Below are 13,736 nucleotides of genomic sequence, written 5' to 3'. Positions count from 1 at the left end.
TGGGTGCATGGGCAGGTTCTTGGGGCCCAGAGGAGGTGCTGATGTGTGGGCCCTGGGTCTGTTAGAGAGCCTTTCCCTCCCCTCTCCTCACAGCCCACCATTTCCCAGTACTGGGCCCTGTTTCTCTGGTCTCCTTGGCGACAATCTCATCTCTCCTCGGCTTCTCTCCAGCACCTGAAAATAGCCTCCGAAAGTGGAGATGCCTGTTCCTTTCCCTGCTGCCAGCACCCACGATGGCCAGGCTGGAGCCAGGCTGCTCTGCTCAGCACAGCTGTAAGGGTCTGGCCCCATGGGCCCCTGCACCACTGCGGGACTTGGACCACCCTGTGAGCCAGCACCGAGCTCATCCCTCCTCTTCCTGCCTGCTCTGAGGCAGCACCAGGGAACTCCTTGTACCTTGCCATGGGCCTGTATCCAGCTGTCCCCTGCAGCCAGAGAGCTGTCCCTTTGGCCCTGTAGCCACCAACCCTGCAGCCAGCCCACAGCCTCCCAGAAATAGAAATCGGAGCCGGGAGCGGGCAGAGGGCGAGCAGGAGGGGATGGCCCTACGGCAAGGAAGGAGGTTACCCCACAGGTCGGGCTGTCCCCGCCGTGGGAGCAGGGTCACCGCAGGACAGTGAGCTGCAGCAGGATCCGGGGCAGGGACAGGCAGGGCTGGGCAGCGCCGAGGACAAAGGGTCCGCATCCCCCCAGCCCGTGGCTGGATCCAGCCATTCTCCAGCATCCCCGTGGAGAGGGGAACGCTGTGTCCCCCACCGCGGCGGGGCCGGGCAGCACCGGGCAGGCTGGGCCGCGTCCCGACGGCGCGGAGCACCGCTCCTGGAGGACGGGGGGCGCGGAGCGGGGTGTCCCTCCGCTCTCTGCCCACAGCCATCTCTCCATCGCGCCCTCCCTCGGGTGCCCAGGGCCAGCGCTGCCCCCGGGGCCGCCACCACCTAGTTCAGCCCGAGGCTGCTCGGTGGCTGCGGGCGCTGCTCGGCGGTGTCGGCCGTGTCCCCCCCCCGCGGCGGTGGCGGTGGGGGCATGGCTGGCATTGCTCGCTGACACTCTATCTGCCAGGGCCGCGCCAGCCGCGGGCCCAGAATAGCAGCGCTGCCCCGCAGATAGCATGGAGCGGCTCCGTGGCCCCGCCGCGTCCCAGGTACCGTAAGGCTGGGTGGGGGGCGCGGCACGACAGACCCCCGACTGGGGACAGGCCACCCCGGGGGCGGGAGAATGTGGGCGGCTGACGGGCCCCTTCCCTCGGACATGCAGCCCTGGGGACAAGGACGTCCTTGTCCCAGCTGTGCCAAGCCCCTTGGGAATGGTCGGGGCAGGTGGTGCAGGGTCTCTTCCTTCTCCGTGTTGGCTCTAGGCTCCGTAGGGAGTGGTGGTCCCCGTCTCTGTGCCTTCATTATTTTAGGGTGGCTGTAAACTTTGGCTCTGTCAGGAAGACTTGTGGCTGGGGTAGCTCTTCCCTCTGCACGTGCTACTGTGTTAAATAGGGTCTCCTGGGGACTGGGGGAACGGGGTCAGCCATCCGTCGCTGTGTATTCCCTTCTTCCTTGGGCTGCTGCTTTGTTTAGTATAGGTTTCCTGGGATGGACCTGGTCCCCGGGAGGGACCAATGGGGTTGGTGAGGCTCTCTGCATAGGAAGAAGTGAGAATGGAATTTACACCTTCGGATTGGGAGAGGATGGGTGCAGAGCCGCTGTGGGACATGCTTGGCTCCAGCAGCCGAGAGAGAAGGCAGGAGATCCTGCCATCCATGCTTTGTCCTGCTCTGGAGAGCCCTGCTGTCTCCCCAGAGCAGGAGGACAAGCTGGGCGTCCTGGACTGGAGCTGCCATGGAGACTCTGGGGGTCCTGGGCTGGTGGGGGGTGCCCACATCTGCACCCTGAAAAGACAGTTCTCTCTGCCTAGCTTGGGTGGGCAGAGCAGCTGGATGGGTGCAGGCAGAATCCATGGGTGGGGAAAAGACTGAGTTGACTCCTGCTGACCCCTGCTCACTGTGTGCCCTCTCAGGTGGCGCTGCTGGATGCTGTTGCATGCCCTGAGGAGGAAGGTGGGTAGCAGGAAGAGTCTAGGTATGTAGGAGGGGGGACTGCCTTACCTTGTGACAAGTGCATTGGTTCTCTGCCCACCCTGCCCATACCCCTCTCCTCAGCTGGAGTCTGCCCCAGGCTGGAGAACAGCTATGGAGAACTGTTCCTGTGGAATTGGGAACAGGGGGCTCTGTCAGCAGCATCCCCTGCTCCCCCCAGGCAGGAGGGTGCTGAGACCCAGCAGCTGAGACCTAGCAGCTCAGCTTACTGGCTAGGGCTGGGCTGACTTTGCCTGCAGGGTTTCCGAAGGCTGTATGCCCCAGGGAGGAGGAAGAGGAGGAGGAAGAATACAGGAGACCTGTCACCTTCACACTGGGAAATGAGATACTGGGGCTGGGCCCAGAGACTGAGTTTCAGACCCCTGATGCTGAGGTCTATATGCACTTCTTGAGGAGCCACTGCTGCTATGATGCCATCCCCACCAGCTGCAAGCTCGTTGTCTTTGACATCTCCCTGGAGGTGATAACCTGGGGGATGAGTGGGGATGGGCAGTGAAGAAGCAAGCTTGGGGATCCTCTGAACCCCTCTGCACTCTGCCAGCAGATCAAGAAAGCCTTTTTGGCACTGGTGGCCAACGGGGTTCGTGCTGCCCCGCTCTGGGACAGCAAGACGCAGAGCTTTGTGGGTGAGTGGCAGAAGCAATGCCTGGCCCCAGCCCCTGCCTGGCAGAGCGGGTACAGGCAGCGCTGCCAGCCCCACGTGTCTCCACAGGGATGCTCACCATCACTGACTTCATCAACATCCTGCACCGCTACTACCGCTCACCTCTGGTGAGTGCCACGAGGAGGGCTTGGGGGATCAGGACACGCATGGGGCAGGGAGTGGCTGTCCCCATCACTCCTGGTCCCTTCTTAATTGCTAGACAATGACCAGGGGATGATTCCAGGCCAGATCAGCATCTACTTGTTGCTCCCCTGCTTGGCCCCCAAAATTTAATCCCTGTGTTTGGGTGATGGGGCACGATGCCCAAGGAAGGGGGCAGTGTCTCAGAGTGCCCTCAGTCCCCCATGGAGCCATCACGACCAGGGCATTTCCCTGCCTCCAGGTGCAGATCTACGAGGTGGAGGAGCACAAGATTGAGACCTGGAGAGGTAAAAAACATGTGGGTGGCTGGGCTGATGTTGTCACACAGGGCATGGAGGTGGGCTCTGAGATTGATGGGCTGCAAGAGGGGGCTGGAGGACCTCCTCTCATAGCTCTCTCCCTTGGCAGAGGTGTACCTGCAGGGCTCCCTCAAGCCACTGGTCTACATCTCACCGAGCAATAGGTGAGAATCTGTCCACTGAGGGGGAGCACACCCCTTGCAGTGGGGTGTGTGCACCTGAACACAGCCCTGTCCCACCACGATGTCCACATCACCCACAGCCTCTTCGATGCTGTCTACTCCCTGATCAAGCACAAGATCCACCGCCTGCCTGTCATTGAGCCTGTCTCAGGCAATGTCCTGCACATCCTGACGCACAAGCGCATCCTCAAGTTCCTCCACATCTTTGTGAGTGCTGGGGCTGTTTGTGCACACTCATGGCTGGTGTCACAGGCAAGGGGTCAAGGTACATGCAGGTGCCAGCCCAGCCCTGCCCTGTCCCATTGAAGGCTTCTACCATCCCCAAGCCACGCTTCCTGAAGAAAACAGTGCAGGAACTGTGCATTGGCACCTTCCGTGATCTGGCCGTCGTGGCTGAGACTGCCCCAGTCCACACTGCCCTGGAGATTTTTGTGGATCGCCGTGTCTCCGCCTTGCCTGTCATCAATGATGCTGGTACCTGGGGAGGGAAAATGTGACGTCCTCATCTCCCTCTGCTAGCAGCTCCAGCACCATCCCTACCCAAAACCCCTCTCCTGGCCCTTGGGCTGCCCCTTGGGTGTGGGAGGAACATGGCAGGTGGTACCTAGAGCTCCTTCTGCAGCCCCTGCTCTGTTTCTCTTTGCAGGGCAGGTGGTTGGCCTGTACTCGCGGTTTGATGTCATTGTGAGTACCCTGCGTGTGTGCATGTCCAGGCTCAAGTTTGGCCCCTTGCATGCACTGGTGGGGTACTTATACCTGTCTGTGCCCATGCCAACCACTCCACATGCATTGTCATGCACATGCCAGTGCACATTTTCTCTGTGCATCTCCTGGGCTCGGTGTCCCCTCTCTCGTGGCAGAATGGGGTGCAAGGACACCTTGGGGTGCTGAATGGGGACACATCTATCACAGCACCTGGCAGCCCAGAAGACCTACAACAACCTGGACATCAGTGTGAGGGAGGCGCTGCGGCAGCGCAGCGTCTGCCTGGAGGGGGTCCTCACCTGCTACCCCCATGAACCCATGGAGGACATAATTGACCGCATTGCCAAGGAGCAGGTGAGTGGCCAGGTGCCCCGTGCAGCCATGGCTGCCAGCTGCCCAGCCTGCCCATGATGCTCTGCCTGCACCCACAGGCCGGGGTGCCCTGTGCCAGCCACGGCTGCCAGCTGCCCAGCCTGCCCGTGATGCTCTGCCTGCACCCACAGGCCGGGGTGCCCTGTGCCAGCCACGGCTGCCAGCTGCCCAGCCTGCCCGTGATGCTCTGCCTGCACCCACAGGCCGGGGTGCCCTGTGCCAGCCACGGCTGCCAGCTGCCCAGCCTGCCCGTGATGCTCTGCCTGCACCCACAGGTCCATCGCCTGGTTCTGGTGGATGAAAACCGCTACCCGCGGGGCATCGTCTCCCTCTCTGACATCCTGCAGGCCCTTGTGCTCACTCCTGCAGGTATTGATGCTCTTAACTCTTAGCCCACGGTGCTCCATCTTTCTCCACTTGCACCCTCAATTTCTCTCCATTTCAGGTAGGCGCCACCCCCGCATTGCTGTGTGCCTGTCCCCTCCCTGCTGCTGGGGCTCCTGCCTCTGCCCCTGCCCCATCCAAAGTGATCCTGGGGGATGGAGGAGGCTGGGGCTGGGGTCTGGCAGCACTGGGTGCCCAGGTGGGGACAGCAGGATGCAGAGGCTGCTTGTCCCAGGGGTACACAAGGATCACAGGGATACCTGATGACTGTGAGGAAGGATGAGGGCACCTTCCATGGAGACACTGCCAGAATCCCATTCAGGCAGCGTGTGGAATGCAGGTTTTGCAGGTCCCTGGGCTTTGGGCTAGATGAGGGTTTTGGGGTGTGATGCACCCCAAGATAAAAGCCTATTTTTTATCTTGCCTCATTCCCCTCCTGAGACCTGAGCACCTCCAGTGCCATTCCCAAGGGACACAGAACGGACAGACCCCCACTCACACACCCCGGACCTGCTGCCCACCACCAGCCATAAACAAAATGTGGCCAGCCCATGGGCTCCAGCTGGCAGAGCCCCCCACCCCCTCCACTTGCAGCAGCCCCAAAACTGTCTGTTCCAGAGACAGGGCTCACTCCCAGGTGGCACTGGAACCACACTGCCTGGCCACCTGCAGCCGGCTCTGCTCACCCACTGCCTGGTGAATCCTCACTGGCTATGGATGGGCATGGTCCTGGCACTCACTGTCGCACCTCTGTAGGGGTGAAATGAGGAGGGGGGAGCTGGCTCCAGTTCCCAACTGCTTCCCAAAGGTAATTATGCTTTTTGGGGTGGTGGTGGGCAATGGGTTGGGACAGGCCCATGCATACCAGTTCCCCTAGCAATGTCCACCTGTTCTGCACAGAAGGGGACTGGGAATGGTGTGTGTTAGCCACAAATGGAATATCCCCTTTGCTCCCCTCCCCCTATCACAGTGCCTTTGCTCACCCTGTCCCTGATGCCCACAGGGGCGGCTGTATCAGGAGCTGCAGGGGGCCACTGAGATGTCCCATGCCAGCCAAGCTTCCCTCCCTCCTACCCCAGGGCTTGCATACAAGCAAGGACTGGAGGAAAGACCCCAGTGTCCACTGGGGTGTTGGAGGGGCCATGTCACAGGGTGGCCAGTCCAGCACTCATTGGGGGTTATGGTCTCACATGCCCTCTTGCCCCACAGGCATCAATCGATCCTCACTCTGAAGACACCAGGGAAATGCCAAGTCTTGTCTGACTTGGGGATCTCCTGCGTGACCTGTGAGAAGGAGGCTTGGGCCCAAAGGCTCTCTGTGGGGAGGACATGCCTGTTCACCCCAGTCCTTGGGCTCGTCTTGAGTCCAGGGCTAGATCCTGCCGGTCTTGGAGAGTCAGAGACACTGACAATGGGACCCAGGGGTGCCTCCTGCCAGTGAGCACACAGCGATGCTCAGTGGGCACTATGCTGCAACATAGTTATAGTCATAGAGGGGCTGCAACATGCCTGCAGCTGGGCAGAGCCCCATACAGCCCCAGAGGACCCAGCCACCCTCTGCCATCCTGCTGATGGATCTGAGTGTTTCTGTTGTGGCTCCCTCCTAGTGAACACAGTCCCGCTGTCTGTGCTTGGTGCCTGGTAGTGTAGGCTCAGCTGCACACACAGGCTTTTTTATTTTAGGGTCACATGGGGCTGGAGCTCTCTGGCAGAGGCACAGCCCATGCCAGAGCTGGCAGTGGGATGGGCACTTGCATGGAGACCCTGTGCACGTTTTGGGGTGGGCAGGGGATATTTATTTATTTGTTAGTCTGTTCAGCCTTGCTGCAACAAAACAGCCTGATCGAAGAATTGCCTCTTGCCTTTCTGGGGTAAAGCTGGGCATGACTCCTCTGGAGGGAACCAGGCTGGGGAAGAGGTACTGGCTGTTTGCCAGCAAGTTTGGCACTGGCAGAGCAGTAACTCGGGGGTAGAACCGACGGGATGGGGACACAGGGCATGCAGTCTTAATCATCTTGGTGGTGTGCAGGTCCCTTCTGGGACACACTGAGGGACAGAAGCTTTGGTATCAGCAAGGTTTCTGCCTGCTGCTTCCCTCAGTCCAAGAAGCAGGAAAGTATGAGGGGCTCACTGTTAAAAATGTCCCATGCCCCATCCCTCGAGGCCTCTGGGCAAAAGGCAATGTATCCCGTGCCTGTGACTGCTACCTTGCAATGGTCCTGGCTTGGGGGGTAGGGGATGCTGAGCTGATCTTTCTTGTCCTGCTTTGCCTGCAGTGAGCCCTGCCATTCCTGTTACCCCATATCAGCATCTCAGCACAATAAAGGCTGACATGGAAAGTCCCAGGAACTAAACACCTCTCCTGAGCAGGCTGGCTCTGCCAGGGATTGCAATACCAGTCCTGGGTGGTGACAGGCCTCCTCCCATCATGAGGAATGTGTTATTGCTGGGCTTTCCCAGGACCATGGCTGGCTCTGTCCCTTGGGAAAGGCGCAAACCCCAAACACCACCAGCACTCAACCCTCCCCTGGGGGCAAGGGGAAAAGTGAGGCAGAGAGAAGTTTCTGAGGCCAAGGTCAGCTGTTCAGAGAGGACCCAGATGTCCTGGCTCCAGGCACAGATCCACGCGCAGCTACACAAGGACAGGACGAAGGAGACACCGAATGGCTGCAAGCCCCCTCCCTGCTTTCCCCCAGCCCCAAAAGAGCTCCCGGGTTCCTCACACAGCCCAGCTGGGCACGGGATGGGTGGGACACAACCCCCCTGCAGTGTGTCAAAGGCACAGCAGTTTCCCCAGCCTCCTGTTGATTTTGGGCAAGGGGCTACTAGTGGCCCAGGGGTGATTTGGGTCAATCTCTCATCCCCCCCACCTTTCCCACTGCGGGGCTGTGAGCCCCCTGGCCCAAGCTGGCCAGGGAAGGCGTATGCCTTCCTGTCCTCCTTGTGGGGCAGTAAGGGGGATCTCCATCTGGCACCCAGGGTGGGGGTGGACGTGCAGTCAGGGGGCTCCCGGGCGAGCGATGAATTCCAGGTTGATGGGCTTGTCAGCCACCAGGACAATGCGGGACACAGATGTCACTTCTACGCCACGAGGGTCCGGCCGCACCTCAAATGCCTGGATCATCTGTGGGGAGAAGAGGAGTTGGCAGTGCCTCAGCGACTCTCTGGGATGCATATCCTAGCTCATGGCAAGACACCCGAAGTGGAGGGATCCCTACTTACCCTGGCAAGGGCCAGGTGCATCTCCAGCTCAGCGATGCGGCGCCCGACACAGGCACGGACCCCGTAGCCGAAGGGGATGGAGCTGAAGGGGTGGTGAGGGGAGCCGTGCCCCCGGAGCCAGCGCTGGGGCAGGAACCGCTCGGGCTCGGGGAAGTAGGTCTCATCATGGGACATCGCGTAGTGCGCCAGGACAAAGAGGGTCTGCAGGGGGAAACTGGGGTTTAATGACCCCACTGAGTTCAGAGGGGGTCCCCACAGCATGGGCCCCACTCACATTCTTGGGGAAGAGGTAGTCTCCGATGACAATGTCCTTCTCATAGAAGACCCTGGCGTTGGTGGGCACCACAGGGTAGACTCTGGGATATGGAGAGAGTTAGTGGGGGAGCAGAACTCATCTGGAGAGAGCGAGATGAGACATGAGGACAAGGCTCAGCAGCTCCCCAGGGGAGAGGTGGATATTCACAGTCCAGAGGGACTGAAATCCAGCCTTGCCTCCTGCCTGGTTGGTGCATCTCCCCTGGAGAAGGGGCTGGTGACCAGAACCTCAGGGGAGGGACAAGGCTGGGATGTACCTCAGAGTCTCCTTGATAATGGCCCGAAGCATCGGCAGCTTGGGGATATCCTCAGCAGCAGGAAACCGGTCGGGAGGCACAACAGCTTTCAGCTCCTGGTACAGGGTCTCCTGGATGTCTGGGTCCCGGGAGAGGTGGTACAAAGCCCAGGACAGCGTGTTGGAGGTCTGGGGAGTGGAGCACCAGGGGGAGTGAAGAAACTGGGGCCAGTACCTGAGCAGCCTTGTGCCAAGCACAGCATCAGTACGGCACCAGAGAGCCCCTGCTCTGGTATGCAGAAAAGTCAGGGGTGAGGGGCAGCAAGCACAGGGGAGAGGGAGGCAGGGAGCAGGATACAAAGCAGAGCAGAGGATGGGGTCTGTATTGACCAATTCCTGAAGGTTTGCCCCTGTGGAGCATCAGTCCCAACTTGGCTAGAGCTCACAAGGGCTGGGTGGAGCATGGCCCCATGGGCTCCTCTGGGCATGGAGCACAGCAGGGATCCCCTGACAGCAGCTGCCTGGCTCTCACCGTGTCCACACCAGCCAGCAGCAACTCCGCCACGCTGCCATAGACCTCATCCAGGCTGAGTCTGCCACTGGCCAGCAGGTAGCTCAGGTAGCCAGACACCTCCGTGCCACGCTCCACCTGCCCCTCCAGCTCCTCCATCTTTCGGTCAATCAGTTTCTTGCCTGCAGGGACAGAGAGCAGGAACCAGAGCTGACAGAGCAAGGGCTGCCAAAAAGACATTTGGCCAGGGACTGCCCTGCTTTTGAGGGTCTTTAGGGAGTACAGTGCCACCACACTGGACCCCCACTGTCACCGCTCACCAAAGGCGAAAATGGTGTCCCAGCTGTCCAGGTAACGGTCCCAGAAGGGCAGCACCTTGCGGCTCCATCGGGGCAGGACGGTGGCAAAGATGGAGTTCTTGAACATGAGGTTGATGGAGTCAATGAAGTGCTGGGTCTCAGGAGGGACCTGCTGCTTGAGGCACCCGATGCGGGTCTCAAAGAGGATGTAAGAGATGCCTGTGGGGGACAAACAGCATCCAGACCTCTGGCGGAATGGGAACAGTGGGACAGGGCGGGGGTGAGGGAGAGGACACCCCTACCTTCCAGGGCAAAGCGGTAGAGCAGGTTGGCCACGTCCCCCACCAGCACCCCCGAGGGGCTGCGGCTCCGCTCCTCCCGCAGGCGCACCATCAGGTCTGACACCACCTCCCCGATGGCATCCGCGTACAGCAGCGCCTCCGAGGGCTTCAGCAGCCGCTTGTTGAGCACCTGGCGCAGGCGGTACCAGCGCTCCCCTTCCCTGCATGGGGACGAGGTTCAGCGGCAGGGGCACAGACGGGCAGGGGGCAGTGGCTGGCAGCAGTTCCCCAATCCCTGTGTGCACACTCCCTACCCAGGCTGGAGCCATCCCAGGGGTCATTCTGCCTGCCATGGCCATGCCCTTCTGCTTGGTGGGGACAGGCAGCTTGCAGGAGTGGGAGTAATGCCAACGGGCACCTGGGCCCTGCACCTAGGGGAGGGGCAGGAGATGTGTGCTGGCCCAGAGAGCACAGCCAGGGCGGGACTCACTCGGTGAAGGGTCCGTAGGGCAGGCGCCGGGTGTCCCGGTGCTCCTTCCAGAGCGCCATGTCGCTCCGCATCGGGTACTTGCCCTCCTGCCGCAGCAGCTGCTCCAGCACCACTGGGCTCCCAATGTTGATGTTCCTATAATGTCCGAAGGTTGACTTCCAGATAGGTCCATAGAGGCGTCGGGATATCACCTGTGTTGCACAAAGCATGGCAGGGTCAATGGGACAAGCTGGGTCAGATCCTCCCTGCTCCAACCCTGAATGTGCCTATCTGCACCCATCCCATGGACCCCTCAGCATCACCTCAGCTCAAGCACCTGCCTCTGATGCCCCCAAGCTGGCAGCATCCTTGAAGTGCTCTGCAGATGGCCTGGGCTGGTGTCTCCAGGCTCATTTCCTCTCCCAGCACTAAGTACACCAGGACCTGAGCCCTCAGCACAGACTGGCACATCCTTCACCCACCCCAGAGATTCAGAGACAGCCTGGTGGGTCTTTTGGGGAAGGATGACCAAGAAGGGACAGCAGGCACAGAGACAACTGCCAAGCACAGGAGTGTGCTGAGATGCAGGACCATTGCAGCAACCACCAGCAGGACTAAGTCCTGCTGCTTCCAGCATGGCCCCAGCTCTGCTTAACCTGGGGACAACAGTCACTGAGTGGGTCCTTGAACTCACCACCCAGTAAGGATGGTTAATGATCAGCAGTGGGAGGACAGTACCAGGCTAGGGCATGACTGGGCTGCTCCCAGAACAGGCTGTCACGTCCAGGGCATGGCCCTGGGGCCACAGGCTCACCAGCCAGCTAGGGGATGTTCACCAACATCAGCCCTGCTCTGGGCCCTGTTGGCTGCAGCTCCCTTCTCCTTGTCTGCAGCCACAGGTGCCATGCCTGCTGCCCTGGCCGGGAGCACCATGACCTCCAAGTGCATCCCCTGGGGGCAGCTGGGCAGCCCTTTGCAAATGGATCTGCACAGGGCCACGTCCACAGGCCACTTTCCATCGCACCCAGGCACTGCCAGAGCCCCTGCAGAGCATGGCCAAGCATGGGGGGATGCAGGGGACTTAGCAGGCAAGCCCTGGTCCCCGTTCCCCTTGGCTGCAGGGATGCACGTGGTACAATCTCCCTTGGTGACTGTCTGCATCGCAGCCTATGCCTGGATTCAGCTGGATTCGTCACCACGGGGAGATGTTCCTCGTTCCTCATGCATGGTGGCAGGAGGAGGGGGAGGGATGGCTGCCCCAGTATGCAGGCAGCTCCTGGGCATGGGGCAGCTATGCCCCGGCTTGGAGCCTGCCCACCAGCATCTGCTGGCAGCCAGGACCTGACACAGTGCAGGCCTTGGAGAGCTAGAGCTGCCTGGATACGGGGAAAGGCACCTCCAGAGCATGTGGGCATCTTTCTGCAAAGCCAGGCTGTGTCCCAAGGGCAGGAGGGAGCTCCAGTGCCTACACCCCAAAACCCCACTGTCCTGAGACAGTCCCTTCTCCAACCAGCAGTGCCTGGTGCTCTGGGGTGCCAGGGAGGCCTGATCCTGCACGCTCCTCGGGCTGGTCAGAGCTCCAGGGCGCTGGAAGATGCCGCCTGGCTTGCAGCCAGCCAAGCCCATTGCTTGCTTCATCCGACGTATGAGGAAGTGTTGAGAGAAGAAAACAAATATCTCTGCCTACCCCTCCCCTGTCTTGTATCATCTGCCCAAAAACCAGCCCAGCCACCTGCACCCAAAACCGCTGCTCCCTCCAGCTGTCACAGCGGGGAGCCCAGGGATGCCAGGACCCTGTGAGATGCCCCCAAACCTTTGCCCTCAGCTGCCCGGCTGGCTCGGGGATGCTGGAACAGCCCTGGGCAGGCTGGACCCTCCCGAGGTCACTCGGTTCTGCTGGCCCCTCTCTGCCTGCTGCCCCCAGCATCACCCTATGGCGCCGGGTGCCCCCCACCGCCCAGCCCCTCTGCTCCCCGGCACTGCCGCCCCCGCTCAGCTCTCTGCCGTCACTTGTCGGCAGCTCACCCCCTCCCCGGAGCGCATCTCCCCCTGCCCCCAGCCCGCACCCACTCCCTCCCTTGCAAAGCCCCGGGTCCAGCACCCTCCCTGCAGCCCCCGCGGCAGCCCCTCCATCCCACGCACCCCTCCGAACCCTCCTCCGCCGCTACGCCCTCGAGCAGGGTGGCCAGGCCCCCGCGCAGCCCGAGCCCCGCACGCCCGCACCCCGGGCCGGGCTGCCCCGGCGCACCTGCAGCCGGTGCGTGTGCAGCAGGTAGCCCCGCAGGAAGAGCCAGACGAAAGTACGGAGCAGCCCCGGCCCCGGCAGCTCCTCCGGTCCCTTCAGCCGCGCCGGCCCCGCCGCCGCTGCCGCCGAGCCCCCGGTCCTGCGCGGCGGTCCCGGGCTGCTGCGCGGCGGCGGCGGGCGGGGGCGCAGGAGCAGCGGCAGCAGCGGCCACCGGGCCCCGCCGCTCGGGCCCGCCATGCTCCGTCGGCAGCGCACGGGACGGGGCGGGGCGGGGAGGCAGCGAGGGTGGTGGGGGGCGGCACCGGGGGCGGTGCGGGGGGCGGCGCGGGGGCGGTGACCGGGCACGGGCACGGGGGACCGAGCATCGCGCACCGGGTACCGCGCACCGGCAAGAGAATCGCGCACCCGCGGCGTTGCGCAACGGGTGCTGGCCCCGGCTGCTGCGCTCTGGGTGCGGGGTACCGGCTGCTGCTCAGCGGGACCGGGCACGGGGCTGTCCGTACCGTGCGCCGGGCGCCGGCTGCGGCACACCTTCCACCGGGCCGCGCAGACCGGCTGCAGCGTGCTACGTACTCGGTACGGCACACTGGGCACCATGAGCCGCACACCGAGTACTGGACAGTGGTGACTGCTCAGCAGCATCACGGATCAGGCAGCGGGTGCTGGGTGCTGGAAATGGCACCAGCGGTGCCCAGTGCCCCGTAGCAGGTACTGGGTGCCAGGTGTTGTGCCTGGTGGAGCTTTGCACGTGGCAGCTGGCAGCCAGCACTGGCGTGGTACATCGCCCTGGCACCATGGAGCCTGTGGCACCAGGTGCTGCTATATCCTGGGCATTGCATCCATAGGCAGTGGGTGCTGGGCATTGCACACCAGGCACGGGCACGAGGACTGGGCACAGCACCAGCCAGGGCACAACGTGTGCCAGCACTGGCATTGCACTCTGGCACTGGATTTCACATCCCAGACCCTGCACACCTTGCATCAGCTCCAGGTTCGCCACTGGGCTGCTCTTTAGCTCTGCTTGGCCTCCTGGACTAAGCCGTCCTGTCCTGCTTCTGTTCCCTGCCTGTCACCCCCCTGTGTCTGCCTCGTCCCCCAGCAGGGCAGGATGATGCGGTGGGGATCTGGGTCCAAACTGTCCCAGGCTCTTTCTCACCACTTTCTCCAGGCACTGCCAGCCAGGACCATGGATGGGGAGACCTTGGTAAGCCCACTGTGGCTGCTGGCAACAAACTGGAGGGAGGTTTGGTATGTTTTCACGCCAGTGGGAGAACAGCGCCAGCTCCTGCCTCAGGCTGGTGCAGGCCAAGCTGTCCAGCCCGTGAGCAG

General features: G+C 62.0%; 2 protein-coding genes across 2 annotated transcripts; one reads left to right on the top strand and one right to left on the bottom strand.

Annotated features, from left to right (window-relative positions):
- The first annotated feature begins 1,108 nt into the window (after window positions 1-1,108).
- Window positions 1,109-4,951, top strand: PRKAG3 (protein kinase AMP-activated non-catalytic subunit gamma 3). The gene is made up of 12 exons (XM_058809112.1): window positions 1,109-1,141; window positions 2,005-2,044; window positions 2,323-2,543; window positions 2,628-2,709; window positions 2,796-2,854; window positions 3,130-3,175; window positions 3,297-3,351; window positions 3,450-3,576; window positions 3,678-3,843; window positions 4,016-4,053; window positions 4,282-4,428; window positions 4,722-4,951. The coding sequence occupies exons 1-12, from the start codon at window positions 1,109-1,111 to the stop codon at window positions 4,836-4,838; spliced, it is 1,131 nt and encodes a 376-aa protein (XP_058665095.1). The 3' UTR covers window positions 4,839-4,951.
- A 1,520-nt stretch (window positions 4,952-6,471) lies between these two features.
- On the bottom strand, window positions 6,472-12,644 carry LOC131560419 (sterol 26-hydroxylase, mitochondrial). The gene is made up of 9 exons (XM_058809111.1): window positions 12,411-12,644; window positions 10,184-10,374; window positions 9,715-9,914; window positions 9,434-9,631; window positions 9,135-9,295; window positions 8,625-8,791; window positions 8,327-8,408; window positions 8,053-8,253; window positions 6,472-7,954 (listed from the first exon to the last, which is right to left on the bottom strand). Exons 1-9 carry the CDS (start codon window positions 12,642-12,644, stop codon window positions 7,829-7,831), a joined length of 1,560 nt encoding a protein of 519 aa, XP_058665094.1. The 3' UTR covers window positions 6,472-7,828.
- Window positions 12,645-13,736: the final 1,092 nt, after the last annotated feature.

This window comes from Ammospiza caudacuta, chromosome 8 (genome assembly GCF_027887145.1).
Source record: "Ammospiza caudacuta isolate bAmmCau1 chromosome 8, bAmmCau1.pri, whole genome shotgun sequence".
Lineage (NCBI taxonomy): Eukaryota > Metazoa > Chordata > Aves > Passeriformes > Passerellidae > Ammospiza > Ammospiza caudacuta.
The sequence above is the reverse complement of the archived record's forward strand: the minus strand, read 5'-3'. Positions and strand labels throughout refer to the sequence as shown.